The sequence below is a fragment of the Chenopodium album genome, chromosome 27 (assembly GCF_948465745.1).
Source record: "Chenopodium album chromosome 27, dcCheAlbu1.1, whole genome shotgun sequence".
NCBI classification, from domain to species: Eukaryota; Viridiplantae; Streptophyta; class Magnoliopsida; order Caryophyllales; family Amaranthaceae; genus Chenopodium; species Chenopodium album.
This window is the reverse complement of record NC_137860.1, coordinates 9209204-9226730: the sequence shown is the minus strand read 5'-3', so window position 1 is coordinate 9226730 and position 17527 is coordinate 9209204. Positions and strand designations below refer to the sequence as shown.

Sequence of the window (17527 nt, the reverse complement as noted above, 5' to 3'; positions counted from 1 at the left end):
AAGCCATAACACACTTGGTTTATGTGTGGGAACTGGGAAGGAGTGTATTTAAGGTGGAAGTTTTCATGGTGCTTTAAAAGCTTGTAAAGTACATTGTTTTTTTTATCAAAGATTACTCTATAGAGGATTGGTGGGTTTTTCTACCGATTATCGAGTTTCCCGCGGTACATTCTACTTGTCTTGTTTGTTACTTGTTTCCCTAGAACACTCGGTTATCCCTTTTAGCACTGCCAGCAAAAACTCGAAAAGACAGACTTGGATTACTATAACATCATAATAGAGTTGTTTGTCTCATTCTTCATCAAGAGGGTTGCTAATTGATGTTCTAATTCATACTTTGTACAAAATCAGAATCACAGTCAATTAAAGATGAAGTTTGATTGTGCTCTCCAGTTGATTTTTTCAACCATTGGAGAATAAAAAATGGAAACCAATACCATACCATGATTTACGTCTTTGCTAGAGGAAAACAACAATTACATCTATATAACTGAATAATAATGAATTTGGAAAAAATTACATGCAATCAATTACCAGTATAAATGGCAACTAAAGAATTAAATTCACCCTGAGAGTTTGCTCACAACTGCCTGGTGATATTCACAATGAGGTGGGCAATGGACCTAGCTTAAATGTGATAAGTCAACTTCATCTGGAATTCTGAAAGTGCTAGCAGCACCAAATTTGCTCCACTCTTCACCAGCTGCAGCTGGAGAATCATCTTCGTTATCGTCGTCCTCAGTCGCACTATAATGTAATGAAGATGGATCACGTATGCTTTTTGCACGGCACTCATGGGTTGCAAGCATGTTTACCTGACCATGATGCGAGATTTCTACCACAACAGCATCATCATCAACAGGTAGAGGCTGTTTCCAAGGTTCACCATCAATTCTCATAAAGGTATGGTTAGTAGCACCTTTGTGAAACTCAAAACGGATTCGCTTTGCCTGAAAGTGTACATTTTACCCAAAATTAGTATAGAAGAGTTAAATGTAAAAAAGGATAAAACTGTGCTGAACACAAAATCCTCAAATCTGCCAATGGAATCAGAATGCAAACAATATGTTGTTCTCTTTCTGGTGTCAGGACATATAATTTACCTGTGCAAGACGAGTCCCATGGCCATTCGGAGCTAGTAGAACAAGCCCATGCCAAGCATCTCTAAAACCAACAACTTCTATAAGGCCATCATCAACATACGGAGGAGTCAACTCTCTCTGCACACCAGTTTTAAACAAAGGGCTTACATGAGAATTGTCCAAAAAATAAGTGAGAGAAGGGATTTTTATTTATTTATTTATTTTTTTGCTCTGAACCTTCCAGCATGTTTCTGAATGTTCCTACACTTAACATATTAGAAACAAACTAATATGATAAGTGTAGGAACATTCAAAAACTAAGCGAAAATGTTAAAAAATCAAGATAATATCTCAAGAAGTATGTTTGGACTAACATCTCGTAATTTGTTCTTGTTTGGTGTCCCCCAAGGATTTAGTCCGCCTGAGAAACTTGGCAAGTTAAGGCATACAATTGACCTGATGCTGTAGGTTAAAAAAAATAATGGTTAGTTGGCTAGCCAATATTTAGGATAAAATGAATTGTTACACATTTTTTCAGAGTGTAGCTGTTTTATATACAGCATGATACGGAGTAATTATGATGCAAACACACAAATTGTGTGATGTCATATGCATTGATCTCAATAACTTATGGTTACTATACAATAGTGTAAGAAACTAAAGTTAGATTGCTCAATAGCTGCTGGACAATCAAAGCCAATAGTCAGTTATCTATATCATTTTACAGAATACTCTCAAAACCAATTGCCTACTGCAAACAAATTCACCATGCGGTAACAAAAGCACCAAGGTACTCGTATCTCATAAAGTCATAAATTGAGTTAACAGCAGTACAAATTGACTAGAGAAAAAGGCATAACTCAAGAATACGGGTTCTTAAGTATATTTCAATCATTAAAGACAATGGAGACACAGTTAACCGAGACAACTTTTTTAGATAATTAGATCATGAACCCAAAAAAAATAAAATAAAATAAAATCATTTTAATATAAAATAAAATCATTTTCAGTAAAATAAAGGACATTTGATTTTTTGATGTGTTTTCAACCACATGTAAACTAAAGCCTCACTTTTATTGGGATTGGCTGCATATATTTGAATACAAATATTTTTATTAATGGAAGCCTTGTAAAAGCACCTGTTTTGAATATATGCAACACTGGTATGGCTCTAGTATACAACAGAAGAATGCAACTAAAACTGTAACCAAATGTCATTTTGCATATCTAGGGACAACAACATCAATATAGGAGAGTTATCACTTGGAAAGAGGAGAAGATCTTTAGTCTTACCAACAAAGACTCTGATCAACAACATACCGTGAATGTTAGCATCTTTTCTATTCTTCAAAGCTTCACTAGCACTGCTGAAGACTCAATCTTAAGCCGTATTTTTGGAATATTAAAATTTCAGCTTAAATGTAATACTAAGAGTCTAGGACTTTAATGTGCAGCTAAATTTACCACCAGCAGCCTTCGGCTGAGCATCAAAAAGTTAAGAGCCAAAATAAAACTATCACATTAAGGTTTAAATTGTAATTTTTTACAAAGTTTCTTTTAAGTATAACTCCATATACTTTAATAGCATGTTTGGTAAGGGTATTTTCTACTCCAGAAACAGATTCTCAATAAACCATTAAATAAATTCATTACTGTTATTAAGTGTTTGGTTAGAGGGTCTAGGTAACATTTACCTTTACTTGAGGGTATTGGTTTCCATTATAACCTATGGTACCAATTACTATAACCCTCAAACACACAAGTTTATGTGATTACTTTCCAAACTATAACACCCTTCCCCCTCTCTCTTTTTAGTTTTCTTTCCATCCATTTCTGATGTTCATACCATTTTTGCTGAGGAAAAAACTACAGATAACAATGCAGAGGGATGAGATACGCCAGCAGTGATTATCTCAACTTTGCTAAAATAGAATTCCGTTTTACCTGTGAGGAATATGGATTTCTTCCCATTCACCACCAGGCTTCTTCATGATCTTCACCTTCGCCAGCTGTGCAATATTCCTAAGGAAAAGAAAAAAAAAAACCTCTGATTAAATTTCAAAGAACAGATATTAGTAACTTATTAAAAGAGCAGCCAGAGTATACTCACTTATCAGCAGGATGGAACAGGGAAGCAAAAAACCAGCCTTGTGTGCACCCAAGTTTCGCATATGTACTCTGCAAATGACAAAGGTCAACTCAATGTTGCTCAATATATGCCAAAAGAAAAAAAAAATAAGAAAAAAAAAAAAAAACTGAACGCTAAAATAAAAGTAGATTATTAGCTTTAAAATACAAAGAGACATGAGTGCTTATTTTCCTAAATCTAACAGAATCATCTAGTAAACCTTTATCAACTTTAGCATGTAATCTGCAATGAAATATAAGGGGAGCTCAAAGCTGCTGCTTGAATATCATGCTTATTGTTACTTTATAAGAGTGGTATATATTATAATCATGGACTGATGCATGCAGATTCAACTCCAAGAGGCCCAATATTTTGTTTTTTTTTTCCTTTTATGCCTATTAGCATCTATGGTCAATTATCTACCATCAACATAGCCTCAAAATATTAGGGAAGCCACATCCCTCAGCTGATATATTCAGTAACAAGTACATTATGCAAACATAAAAATAGAAGACAACAAACCTGATTGACTAACTGATTTTTAAACTTTTCAGGATTCAACTTCCTCTCAGAATGAAATGCGTATGACACTTGGGCATCCATTCCTGTAAATTTGATACAAGAAAGAACACAATATCAGAAAACAAGAAAAATGGTAGGTTAAATAGCTGCAAATCAAGATGAATACTGCATATATATCAAAGAAGAGAAAGTTCACTTCTAAAATTTCAAACACACTGCTAGAACTGAGGATGGTGAGTAAACAATGCAGTAACAGAAGAATAAATACAGTAAAGCAATGGAGAAAATTAGGTTGTTCTCTTAATTGATCAGCAACGGGTTAAAGTGAGAAAAACAACCTACACGCCAGAGTAACAACATTGCAAATATACATAAAGTTTTTCCAATGTAACATCATATGGAGGAAGGGGGCAGGGTAACATAATTCAGCAATTGGGTATCTAATCTTTTGACCTATAAAAGCTATATCAATGAAGTAAGACATCATCCCATTTCAACCTTTTCGTAGAAACCATAAGGAAAAAAATAAAATTGGCCTAAAAATTTATTTAACAGGTTGATGATAAAATAGTGAATAAGTGCATCACCATTCCCTAGAATACTATATAGGAAGGTCAAAGAAATCATATGCAAAAAAGGAGCCAACAAAAGTTAAGAGAAAAAAGAATAAGTGGTCATGGCTTCTTCCATTTTACACTCATTGAGAATCATGTAGAATAAGTAAATAAACATATATATATTTCTAATGCAGCTAGGATCACTTGTTCATCAGGGCAAATAATCATGGTAATTAAAAACATTGGTGTACCTTAACAATGATCAAGTGTAAAAAAAATTCAGCAATCGCCATATGAAACATATAATTCAGTGCCAGAATAACCACAATTGCACCAAAAAGAGGTTCTTTAAATGAAATGCCAGGTGACAAAAACTTTACATGCATATTGGAAAAGAAGGGGAATTCTCACATGGAATACTTTACAATCAAATCAAATAAGAGAAAGAGAGAAACAAAAATCACCATCATACCCATGCTGAAGTAGTTCCAGAATCCACCACGGAATGTAAGGTGACCTTCCTAGAAAGCATCAAATAGAAAGAGCTCATGAGAACTGAACATTTTTAATGCTTCATAATTTAGTTTAACAGGAACCATAGTTGTGTATCAGACCAATGAGGTAGAAGAATCAAAGAGTCACTAACAAAGAACATAAATTATAAGATCTTAAGCTTAAAACAAGGAAGGGCATGCAGTAAAGTTGTCATATCTTCTTTTTGTAAACTTACAGTGCATGGTCTTTACAAGTAATAAGCAGGAAGTAAATTAAATTAAGCGCTGAAGTGGCAATATTCCATGGGTAAAATTGTTGATAATAAAAAAATTCGCATAGTGACAAGTAACAACTAATATAATTCTAAGACGACCGATATTCTACAGAGTACACGTGCAAAGCATGACCTTGAAACTAATGGTCCTACTTTTTTGTCCTGCCAAGACTTGGTAGAACTCATTAAAAAGGAAATCAATAAAGCAAAAGTCTGGCCTCTCGAGATTATCAAGGGTACTTGTGTTTATGTAGAGCAGAAACATATACCAAATTTTTAACGTATTTACAGGATCATTGGGGCATTATAATGCAAAGCAACATGAGCAACACAAACATAATTCTCATTTACACAGCAAAGTGCATTCCTCCCACCTCTCTCGTATCTCAGAAGTATGAAAGCTTCTGTTTCGACATCTGTAGGTTTTTCACTCCATTTCATATCTCCCTGACTACAAATTTTAAAAATATATATATCCAGCACAGCAAAAGAAATTAGTGAACCAGAAAACAAATAAAAACTGCCCGATAAGAAACACTTCCTCCGTTTCTATTTAGTTGATGTGTTTACTTAAGGTACGCATATTAAGGAGAGGAGAGAGAATGATAAAGCAAGTAGGGTAAAAATGCAAAATATAAAACTAACACAAAATGGAAACCTGTAAACTACAAAATACTTCCTAAAAAGGAATACGTGTCAACTAAAGAAAAAAGAGGTAGTAATACACAAGCACATTCAGCACGAAATGTAGTAAAATCACAATTTTTGTTTTGTTATTTACGGTTAAATTAAGATGGAGGGGGGGAGGGGGGAAGGATAAATAAAGGTACCATGTTGGAAGAATCTGTTGGGGAAACACGATGAAATGCATGTAGTGAATGTGGCAACTCAAGAGGGGCAATCGGTTCACAATTTCCTTCAGTTGGGATCTTCATCCTCATGAGGATATGCCAGCTATAAGTAACATCAAATTAGAAAAGCATCTATATACATATTATACAATACTACACATAATTGATGAAAAATTTAATTTATAAACTTTGAGATGACCACCGTTAATCCCATCAGTAGAACAGACCGGGGAAGAGAACAGAGTGGTATATTAGGATAGAGATTAAACATGGGTTGAGATACTGACATGCAAATAACAAATTCGGTGAGATAGAAATGTGCAATGTTTTTGGATGAAGCAAAAAGGAAATTATGAATAAAATAAAGAATGGAGAGAGTACATATTAAATACTTCTATACATATTTTCCCATTATTTACAGACTGAGAGAACAGTAAAATTAAATATACAGCAAGGATAAGAAAGTTTACTTGTCAATTTTCATTTCTTTTGCCTTCATGACTTGAGTCAAGAACGCCTTTACCGATGGTTGATCAGTACCTGGGTTTTTCTTTCCCTGCAAGTGATGACAGTACATTAGACTAAGGATAAAATCCTACAGCTGATAATAGGAACAGGGAAAAATAAAAGGAAAAAAAAAAAAAAAAAAAAAAAAAAAAAGCAAAGAAGAGCTCATGCTGTTAAACAAAGGAGGCTTTTTCGTGCATAGTACAAAAGCAATTAGTACCAAAGGGCAATACGTCAAGGTAAAAGTAATTTACCCAACCAAATGCAAAAGGAAGGTTGTTTCCTGTTCCAAGAGGCATGGTAGCAATAGGGGGAGGATGAGACAACTTCAAGTCGCAAACAACTCCAAGAATCCATCCAGCGGTACCATCACCACCGGCAACCTAATGAGCAAGCATACGTTAATGAACAGTAATGTTGGGCAACAATCTCTAAAGAGGTAACAAGCAACGTACACAAATCAATTATCGTAGCATAGACTTACAACTAGTCTGAGTTTCTCCTGGATCTTTATAGCCAAATCATCTTCCTTCTTCTTTAGGTTTTCAAGATTAAGATAGAGTGTGCTTAGAAACTTATCAGGAGCTTGTTCCAACAAATCAACCACCTACATTTAGACAACATAGTAAACTCAGGCAAGTAAATCCAGATGTGGCTGCTCTAAATTTGCATTTGGAATCCAAATTTCGAGCACAAATTCCAGTTTAATCGGTCACCTGATTAGTATTTAGTAATGAACGATATGTTTCAAGAAGATTTCCACCAAGCTGACCACCACTTTTCGAGTTGACAAACACAATTACAGGACACTCAGGAATGTCAGATGAGCAGCCTTCAGGCTTAAAATCTTGATTTAGTATATAATCAGGAATCCAAAACTCCTTTAATTGTCTCTCTGATTCGGATACCGGATCCCCCATGCTATGATTGAAATTATACTGCAGAATTTCGCAACCATGATAAAAGAAACTATAATCAAAATTAAAAACCCGAGCACATATTATTACAATACCAGATTACTAGGCATTATTTTAACCGAAATAATGTACAACACCATCAATCACCGTCAACTAGTTTAGTTAATTAAAATCTCAATAATACTACCTCAAATTGAATCTCGTCTACGTTTCTACATTTTATAGCTACTTATAGAGTTATATACACTAATCTATACTTAGTATTTAAAAACACAAACCACAAATTTTTCATATGACACATGGCATCACAATTCACAAGTCACTCATCACCCTATATGCCACATGACACCTCTCTTAATATGTATATTTAAATCTTAATGCAACTTGCTAATTCAAGTAAGAAAATAAAGTGTTTCATTTTCACCATAATAAAATAATGTTCAATTAATTAGTATACATTACATAAACATATGAATTTTTATAAAAATTGTCTTTTCATATCCTAGACTTTAAATATAATTTAAATTAATATGTCATTTCATATCCTAGACTTTAAATATAATTTAAATTAATATGTCATTTCATATCCCACATTCTTTCATGTATATATATCTAACTAAATTCCTTCATGTTCTCACTATTTTTTCTTTTAAGTTTTAGAAATGAAACAATTACTTTGTATAAAAGCATACCTACTATGAATATGATTAACCCAAGTAACAACCCGTACATTGTACGGGCCAAAAGGCTAGTTAATGCTAAAATTGCAACAAATTAATGCTAAAAATGCAGCAAACTTAGAAAGAATCAATGCAGTAAGATCACACATTCTAACAAAAAATAGACATCAATAAATTTTATAATAATATCATAATTGTGACATAATTACACAATTGCATATCATTTTCAACAGTACAAAACAAAAAACACGCAAAAATCATCATCAATCACATTCATCACCTACTTTCGCAGAAATTTCATATAAAAATAAAATTCTAAAATTAAAAAAAAATGCGGAGAATGTTACCGAATGCTCACCACAGAAGAAAAACTTGAATGATTTACGTATTTTAAATTTTCGACGCATAATTAAATGAAACATAAAAATAAATTTAAGGAAAAAATGAATTTTCCGGCGACAAAAAAAAAGCTAGAAAAGATCTAAATTACGACATAAAAATGGTAGTTAGAGAGAGAATTACCTAAGAAGCGAGGTATCTGAAGAAGAGAGAAAAAGTGATCAAAGAAAGGCAGAGACGTAAATATTTATAAGGTTAGCAATTTAGAAATTACAGGGGAGGAGAGAGAAAAGGGGAACATGAAAATGAGTAATGGAGAATGGAGATGTTCAAGGAAAGTGGAATGAATGAATATGACTACATGAGCCTCCACGGTTGTTGTTCGTTGCCGTTGACTTTTTTTTGTCTTGAGTCTTGACTTTGGACTTTACTAATTATGATTAGCATATGCCATACATAGTTAATCACTATTAAATTATTGAGTTCACACTATAACTTTGCTTGAGTTCTTTAATTGTAACATGGAGCTGATGTAGGGATTACACTTCATAAAGCATAATTATATATTAATGTAGTTGTTCATATCAATTGTCGAATAGGGTTGTCTTAATAATAAGGAAATTTTGTTTTTTACCACCTCACAAAAACACGAAAATCTGTTTTACCACCTCCCAAAAAAAAAGTATTACTTTACCACCTCATAAAAAACACGAATATAGGTTTTACCACCACTTAACGGTTTCCATCCAAAAATTCCGTTAAGTGTGGCCCATGGTAACACGTGTCAACATTTTATTTGTTCAAAAAAAAAGAGAAATTAAAAAAAAAAACCTAAAACTACTCCGGCCACCACCACAGCACCACCCCCGCGCCACCGCCGCCTTCCCCCCCAACTCACCACAGCACTCCCCGAAACCACCACCCGCGTCGCACCACCAGCCCCAACCCACCTAAACCCTCCCCCTCCCTTTCCCGCAACCGTAACACCCCCAAAAACCACCAAACCCAAAACCCTCCTTCCCTAATACGGTCACGATTTCGGCCACAAATGGCCGAAATCGGCCGATTTTAAGGCTGAGTGGCCTTAACCGGCCGATTTCGGCCATCTGTGGCCGGAATCGTGGCTATTTTGGGGGGATTCGTGGTCATTGAGGGTTGTGGGTTGGTGGTTTTTGGGTCGATTGCGGGAGAGGGAAGGGGGCGTTCAGGTGGGTTGGGAGAGGGAGGGGGTGGAGCCGCGCCGCCGGTGGTAGGTTTGAGGGGGTAGTTGTGGGTTGGGTGGTGGCTGGGTAGTTTTAGAGTTTTTTTTTATTTTTTTCTTTTTTTGGCCAATAATAACACGACACGTGGCTTTATGGGCCCACTTAACGGATTCTTAAACGGAATCAGTTAAGTGGTGGTAAAACCTATATTCGTGTTTTTTATGAGGTGGTAAAGTAATACTTTTTTTTTTTTGGAGGTGGTAAAAGAGATTTTCGTGTTTTTGTGAGGTGGTAAAAAAAACAAAATTTCCTAATAATAATGTGCCACGAATTGATCGTGCCTTGTAGACCTCATATTTCTACATTAGTATTTTCTAGAGTAGGCATTATTTTCTATAAGCAATTGGTTGTGAAATTGTTTATTATTATTTACTATTCCACCTCATCAATAACCAATCAAGGTTTATGATCACTGTCATTTTAATGCCCCTAATGGATGTCCAAAAAAATTTGGTCATGTAAAATGCATATAATGACTTCTTCCCCCATGCATTTTACCGTTATTTAATCTTTAGAAACAAAATCCCTTGGCAACTTGGAGATGCAAGCCATTTAACATTCACGTGGTGCTCTACAAAACTTTGTCCAACAGCTTGGTTTTGGTCATGGCCAAGCCTTGGTCATCACCACCTAATCCCTATTTTTTATTTCTTTTCAATATATTAATGTATATCATCACTTCTCTCTCCTCGTGATCAACACTTAGTCACCTGCGGGGCATTCTCTTAACTTGTGGGTTGAAGTTATCGCCTCCCCAACATACGATCACAAGGCGGTAATAAAGATGTTCTAAAAGGTTATTTTTCCAAGATTTGGTGTCCCTAAAGCGGTGATTAGCAATAATGGTTCCGATTTCGTGCATAATGCCTTTCAAAGGATGTTGAGAAAGCATGGAGTTAATCAACGTTTTGGTCTCCCATATCATCCTCAAACTAGTGGACAAGTTGAATTTTTTTTTATAGTACCCTTCATGGTGCCCTCAAATTGTTATTTCTCACCAAATCGAAAAACAATACTCATACGAAGTTTTTCGAACTTCAAAATTAAAGTTGTTAAATCGTGTTATGATAATTACATAGTGAACACAAAGTACAATTAAACAATAATCATCTAATACAAGTGAATATAATTTGTTCAGGTAAAAAGCACAATAAATAGAGAGCTAAGGTGGTAACTGGTAAGTTTTGTAACTTGCAGGTCTCAAGTTCAAGTCTTTGTAACAATTCTTTTTTGGTTGTCAAATGTAATACATATCGTGGAGGTGACATGACACATTTTTAATAGTGTTTAAAGATGTGAAACGTGGCACACATATTTTGCATTAGCAACACTTTTAATAATAATAAATAAACTAGTGTTTAGTCTGAACGATATCCCAGATCATACGTTATATATTATTGTATTATGGTTTTCATGTATTATCCTTATGCTGATAATTGAAAGTGCATAATGAAATATCATAATATTCCCAAAAGTTCAGCCCATGCCTTACTTTGACATGCCTTTTGTCCTGATGAGGTACCGGATATAGTTAAAGTGTATACATATTGTGATAATGAGTTTATTCTTTGAGTATCTTATACTTTCTAAAAAAAATTGAACTTTGTGCTTTGCACTTATATAATATATATATATTTTTATATTGTAAAAAGTGTTCGTGACATATAGACGTTCTTAAAACGCCTTTCAATATATTGGTATATAAGTAATAATAAAATTTAGATTAACATCACCTAGGTTATTTACCTTTGTTATCCCTCTAAAACTTAAAATAGCGCACATAAAGCACACATAATTGTGCGCAGCTTAGTAACAACACATATGCTTGAAGCATGTATAGAATCACTAACTTGAGCATAGGTTGTTATCATACACGACAATAATGCCAAATTAAAACGAGGATACAAGGAAAGTGCAAGGAAATTTCCTTAATCAGAAGAACAAAAATCATGTAGGATCGTTTTTTAACCGTGTTCAAGTTAAAAGTAAGAATAATCGGGAACAAAAACTGTTCATTACACCCGATATCCAATCTAATATATATATATATATGGGAAATTGTTCCCGAGATTATAGAAAGGCAAAAAATTGACAAATGATATTTTTAAGTTGAAATTAATATAAAATATTATTTTTTGATATTAGGAATCTATCTAAATATGTAACAAATTTTAGCACATAAATACAAAAAAAAAATTATTTTAAAAAAATCAAACAAACTGTGCATCGCACGGCTTCATCTAGTAATAATATTAATTTACCAGATAACTTTAGGGTAATTTTAGTCGATTTGGAGCATATTTCAAAATTTTTTGGGTAATTAAAAACTTGTTATAATTGTAAATTAAACTAGAAAGACCCGTTCAAAAAAAAAAAAAAAAAAAAAAAAAAAAAAAAAAAACTAGATAGACAATGGAATAAAACTTACAAAGGTGACGTTTAAAAAAAATTACAAAGGTGATGATATACATCTTTCAGTACTTTCACTCATTGAGATTTGAATAATTATATTGATAAAACATAGACTACTTTTATTCAAACCGAGATAAAAGATGAATGATATTTATTGCATACCGGATATTTTTTAAATGTCTGTATTCAGAAAATAAGGAGTTAAGAAAAAACATTGCTCGCAGCTCAAACATTAATACTCATAAAATTGTACTCCGTACTATGTATTTGATAATTTATCATTAATGAGAAAAAGTAAGGAAAAGTATGGAAGAAAAAGTGAGAGTAACGATAAAAAAAAATAACATGTACAAACGTGTGGATATCCATATAGTTAAACAGAGTAATTATGTTGGTTAAGGGTTTGTTCACATTTACTTAAGTTCAGTTCAGTTAAACTCCAATCAGTTCAGTTCAGCTCCTAATTTTCCTCTCATAAAATATTCATTTCAGCTCAACTCAGTTCAGTTCAGCTCTAATCAGTTTAGTTCAATTCAGTTCAATTCAACTCAGTAAATGTGAATAGGCCCTAAATTGTCTACATCACTATCGTTATGATGGTGCTCTCTCTAACACAAAAATTTGTTATCCACTTTTCTCGATCTCCACTACAGTTTACACCATACAGTCACACACTGACTCTTCACTCTTATAGCCTAGTTATCTTAGGTGGCCAGTCAATCACAGGGAATAATGCTCCTTTGCACTCATTTAAAATGGAGTATTGAACGGTGAGGCAATTATGAAATATATCCCAGGACACTTATATCAAGATTCCATACAGTGGCGGATATTGGCCGAAAATATTAGAGGGACCCGGATTTAAATATATAATCTCTTGCTTAAAAATAATTAATATGCCCCAATATTTTACAATACTCCCTCAATCTCTTTATTAATGTCCACTTTCTATCATTTATTACTCACATAATATAGAGAATATGGAAATTAATAATGAAACAGAGGGAGTATAAATTTATATAGATTATTTAAATTTATTAACTAATTAATTATGATAATTTACAGGGGGTCGGGACCCGAATGACCCAAGTAGAAGGTCCCCTCTGATTCCATATGACTATATTTTATCATATTATTAAAGGTAGACAAAGTAATCAAAATATATCTTGGGACGCTTGTAACAAGAATCTACTATACATGACTATATTTAATTCTTTATAAATAGCCATCGTACTTCTAAAGCTCATAGCCGGTTTCAGTGAGGGATTGAACACATAGAGATAGAGCTTTTCATGGGGGAGCAACAATGATAGATTGATAGTCGAGGTTGGAAGTAGAAGAGTAGCTTATAGTAGGAGCTCGAAGTTTAGATCCCTTTGTGTAACCTAATCAATTAATCAAACATGAAGGGTTTAGAGGTGTAATCGATTTGTTTGGTTTCCTTTATCTTAATTTTCCATTTTCCAGTCCCAATCCAGCCTTTTTATCGAAGTACATATAGTTGAAGCAATTCTAGCAATTCATTTTTTTTTGCCTCCCCATAACTCTTCAGTCTTCACCTAGATATATTGACTTTGACTTATAATATTTCTAGATTCCTAATACTACTACCTAATACTCTTTCCGTTTTTAAATACTTGTTCCACTTTTCATTTCAGGCCATTTTTTAATACTTGCTTCATTTCCTTTTTTGGAAATCTTTAACAGTAATTAATTCAAATCTCACACCTAGTGGACCCAATATAATTCTCTCTCTCCTCCTATTCTTCCACTACTTTTGCTTTTTATAATTTTTTTATTCTCTCAACTACCCCACTACCTCTATATTTTATTGTTTTCTTCAATTTCTTCTAAAACTCCGCGCATGAAGAAATAGAGCAAGTATTTAAAAACGGAGGGAGTATATATATTAGGTATTGCATTTAGATATATTGACTTTGACTTGTAATTTTCCTAGATTCCTAATACTACTACGTAATATTCCCTCCGTCCCCAAATAATAGTCTTTTATGGGCAAATTTTAGTACCAAAATGTTTACCCCATTTGCTTTTTCCAACAACCATTAATATTAATTTTTTACCAAAATTCCCTCCAATTTGCAACAATATTTGTGTAAATTTAAATTTTCCATTTAAATTTTTAAATGAATTGTTAGTGAATTGATTTGTAAATTGAATTATTAGGGTAAATTTCTAAATTAGGTTATTGAACATTGAATTGTTATTCAATTAGGTTATTGAACATTGATGCATATTTTTAAAAAATATTAGTAGGATATGGCAAGCTCTTCAAAAAAGGCTAAAACAATGAAAAACAATCCGATCTTTGGCAAATGTTCGCTAAGAAATTGAAATCACAAGATAATATGGCAAATGAAATCACTAGTGATGTTCCAATTGACGTTGATGAACCAATTGATGTTGATAATGTTGATGAAGTAGTTGTTGATGATGACTCGGAGGATATTTTAGAAGTACAACCGAATTGTATTATTTAATGGATTTTGGGATTGTAACTTTTTAGTATTAAGCAAGTATGTACCCGAATTATTTATATTGTACCCGTTTTTTTAAAAAATAAGTTGATGTTAGTTGAATTATCGAAATTGTCCCCCGTTGTCAAATTTCTAGGTCCGCCACTAGAAATAAGGGTTATGGTAATTCAGGGATAGCCAGTGTAAAACATAAATTGACATGAGCCTCAATGATTGAGAGTAGTACTAGGATGGGTGACCTTCTAAGATGTCACCATGTTGGTTTTTGTAGCGATTAGCAAACCCCACTTATGGAATTCATTCAAGCAGAAGAAGATCGGACAATCATTTGAGAGCAAAGAGAGTACGAAACAATGTAGAGAACAAAAATAAAAAAACACAAAAACAACATATCTTTTATAAGGTCACTTACTTTGTGTTTTCTGAAAATTTGCTTGATGTGTTCCCTTTTTCCATGCATTTGATAAGTTGAAGAGTTTTTCCAACGCTTATTAATTTTGCAGCACCAAGAACATCTATATTCCACCTGCTCTCTTTTATCTTTTATAGCCTGATCATATAATGCACATTGACTTTTTTACTTATAAAGGTAAATTTGGTTGCATCTACTTCGTACAATTAATAACTTGTATTAATGTCGGTGAAAAGAAGAAATCTTAATCAACTTTAAAAATATAATCAACTTTAAAAATATAATTTTTTATTTTATTATATATATATATATATATATATATATATATATATATATATTTTTATAAAAAAAAAAAAAAAAACAACAAAGAAGGAAAAAAAAAATGTGTAGTCTTGTACACCTTGTTCGATCTTTGCACCTTAAAAGTAATCTCCACCTCAATGAGTTATAACAAAAATCTAATACGAAGTATATGATTATACTCATAGTATTAGATAAAGTTAAGCAAAGACTGGAACATTTTATCAGTTTTTTTCTAAAAAACAAAAAAGTTGTGATAAAATCATAGACATTAATGTTATACTTCATATAACAAACATATAATTGTGATTAAGTTATGATTTTAAAGTTTAGATAAAACGTCAATGTCCTTTTAATGGAATCTCTTTTATATGTATATCCATAGCTTCATGAAAAGGTATAAACATGTAATTAAAATCATTTTTTAAAAAAAAGATTAAAATAAGTAATCTTTTTCAATAGTACGTAGTTATTGGATTAGTTGTGACTTTAATAACAATGATTAAAAAGGGGTTTATTAGATTGGATAATCCAAAATAAAAAAGTATAAAATATTTTTTAAGAAATAGTGAAGACGACCTGGACGTGAACTATGACCTAACTTAAGAAGATAACATATAAAAAAGTTTGTACATAGATAATATCATAATATGTTGAAACAACTAATAATTTCATCATATGTTTAACCTACTAACAATAGGGTTGGTGTAGCGTTCACACAAGTACAAACCAAAATAGGGAGGTGTTGGTTGTGCTAGGTTCAGGGCCCGGGTCTGGGTCAGGGTTTGAGTCTGGACCTCCGGTCGGCTATACAACCGGAGGCATTCACAAAAAGAAACTAGTCTTACAACCTGGAATAACTATTGTAACCTTTCGACTCGTTTGATGCTTTAATCTAGTTTCACTATTGGAATAGAACAAAAAAAGCCTTAGGATTATGGTTTAAATTTGACAATCTAAGGTATACAACAAAATTTTCAGTAAGACTTCTAATGGTGTATTTGTTCTAAAAGGGGGAATAAAACAAGTGGCAAGGGCATATCAAATAGCTACTTCGTGAGAATCTAAAAGATCGATGATAAAGAATAAACTCTCTTACTTTTTTTGCCCTTTTGTTATGCCGACAAACCCGCTTAAAAAAAAAATAGAATTTGGGAATCATGAAGATATCACTATTAATTAAATCGACTTTCTTACGTTTATATTCTGCCTTTCGTTTCACTAAAATTGCCCCTATTTTTTTTTTTAAATTTTTTTTTTAATGTCCCATTGGGTTTTTAGTTTTTCCTGTATCAATATCAAACTTTATTTTATCAGAAGAATTAAAAAACAACAATTCTGTAATCGGCCAAATGGCCCAAATCCAACAAGACCAATATTATTGGTTGATTAAGAAATTTGAGTGAGAACAAACTACAAACTGAACCTAATTAATCCTTACAGAAAATAAAAGTTAATAGATTATTGGTCGAAGTAAACCTCATACTACGCAGACAATCGTATGAAACTGGAAATTCAAAACAAAAACAAGATAAATTACAGATAAAGATATATGAAAGAGAAAAAGAAATTAAAAAAATTTACCTGATTTTTCTGATGTAGAGCTTTTTCTGATCATATCAATATTACCACTCTCAATTCAAACCTGTTGTATAAAATCCACTATGATTTTTCTATTTGTGTGTTTTTGACTTGAAAAAGATATAGGTTTTTTTTTTTTTTGTTTTTTTTGTTAAAAAGCAAAACCCTTATTTTCTGTTAGTTGATGTAATTCAAACTCTTGAATGTTAGGTAGAAGTCGAAAGAGGGAGGGCGGCTTTTGAGTTTTCAAGTTCCGTGTTGAGTTTCGAATCTTAACGGTCACGTACTATAATATTATTTCATCAAATCTTTTTTGTTAAGTATAAAAACAAAGTCATTGTTTATAAGAAACTTCCCCGCGTTGTATTTTTTATTTTTAACTTTTTTTTTTTATTTGGCTTTTTATTTTATGGCTTTATTTATAGGGGTATAAAAACCGAAACTCGATTCAGGCCGGATTATTAATTCGAATCAGATTTTTTATGGAAGAAAAATATAGAGAGATATGAAGTAAATTAAATGAAGCTGTACGATTTGTTTTTTTTTTTTTTTTGTATTTATGAACTAAAATTTGTTATATATTTAGATAAAATTCCTAATATTTTTTTTAGGGGAAAAATTCCTAATATTAAAAGATAATATTCAATATTTAATTAATTTAAACTTAAAACTCTCATTCGCCAATTTTGCTTATGTGGCATTTGATTATTTAA

At 32.5% G+C, this 17527-nt stretch overlaps 1 protein-coding gene across 2 annotated transcripts; it reads right to left on the bottom strand.

Moving 5' to 3' along the window:
* Window positions 1-417: 417 nt before the first annotated feature.
* LOC145621592 (diacylglycerol kinase 5-like) lies at window positions 418-16993 on the bottom strand. 2 transcript variants are annotated; one of them, XM_081676314.1, is made up of 14 exons: window positions 16818-16993; window positions 14934-15071; window positions 7133-7354; window positions 6901-7023; window positions 6671-6799; window positions 6380-6465; window positions 5889-6012; window positions 4762-4810; window positions 3733-3815; window positions 3193-3260; window positions 3027-3104; window positions 1457-1544; window positions 1104-1220; window positions 418-950 (listed from the first exon to the last, which is right to left on the bottom strand). In XM_081676314.1, exons 2-14 carry the CDS (start codon window positions 14979-14981, stop codon window positions 624-626), a joined length of 1542 nt encoding a protein of 513 aa, XP_081532440.1. In that variant the 5' UTR covers window positions 14982-15071; window positions 16818-16993; the 3' UTR covers window positions 418-623. The 2 variants fall into 2 exon arrangements, with proteins under 2 accessions (XP_081532440.1, XP_081532441.1); XM_081676315.1 differs by lacking the exons at window positions 14934-15071; window positions 16818-16993 and adding an exon at window positions 8536-8673.
* Window positions 16994-17527: the final 534 nt, after the last annotated feature.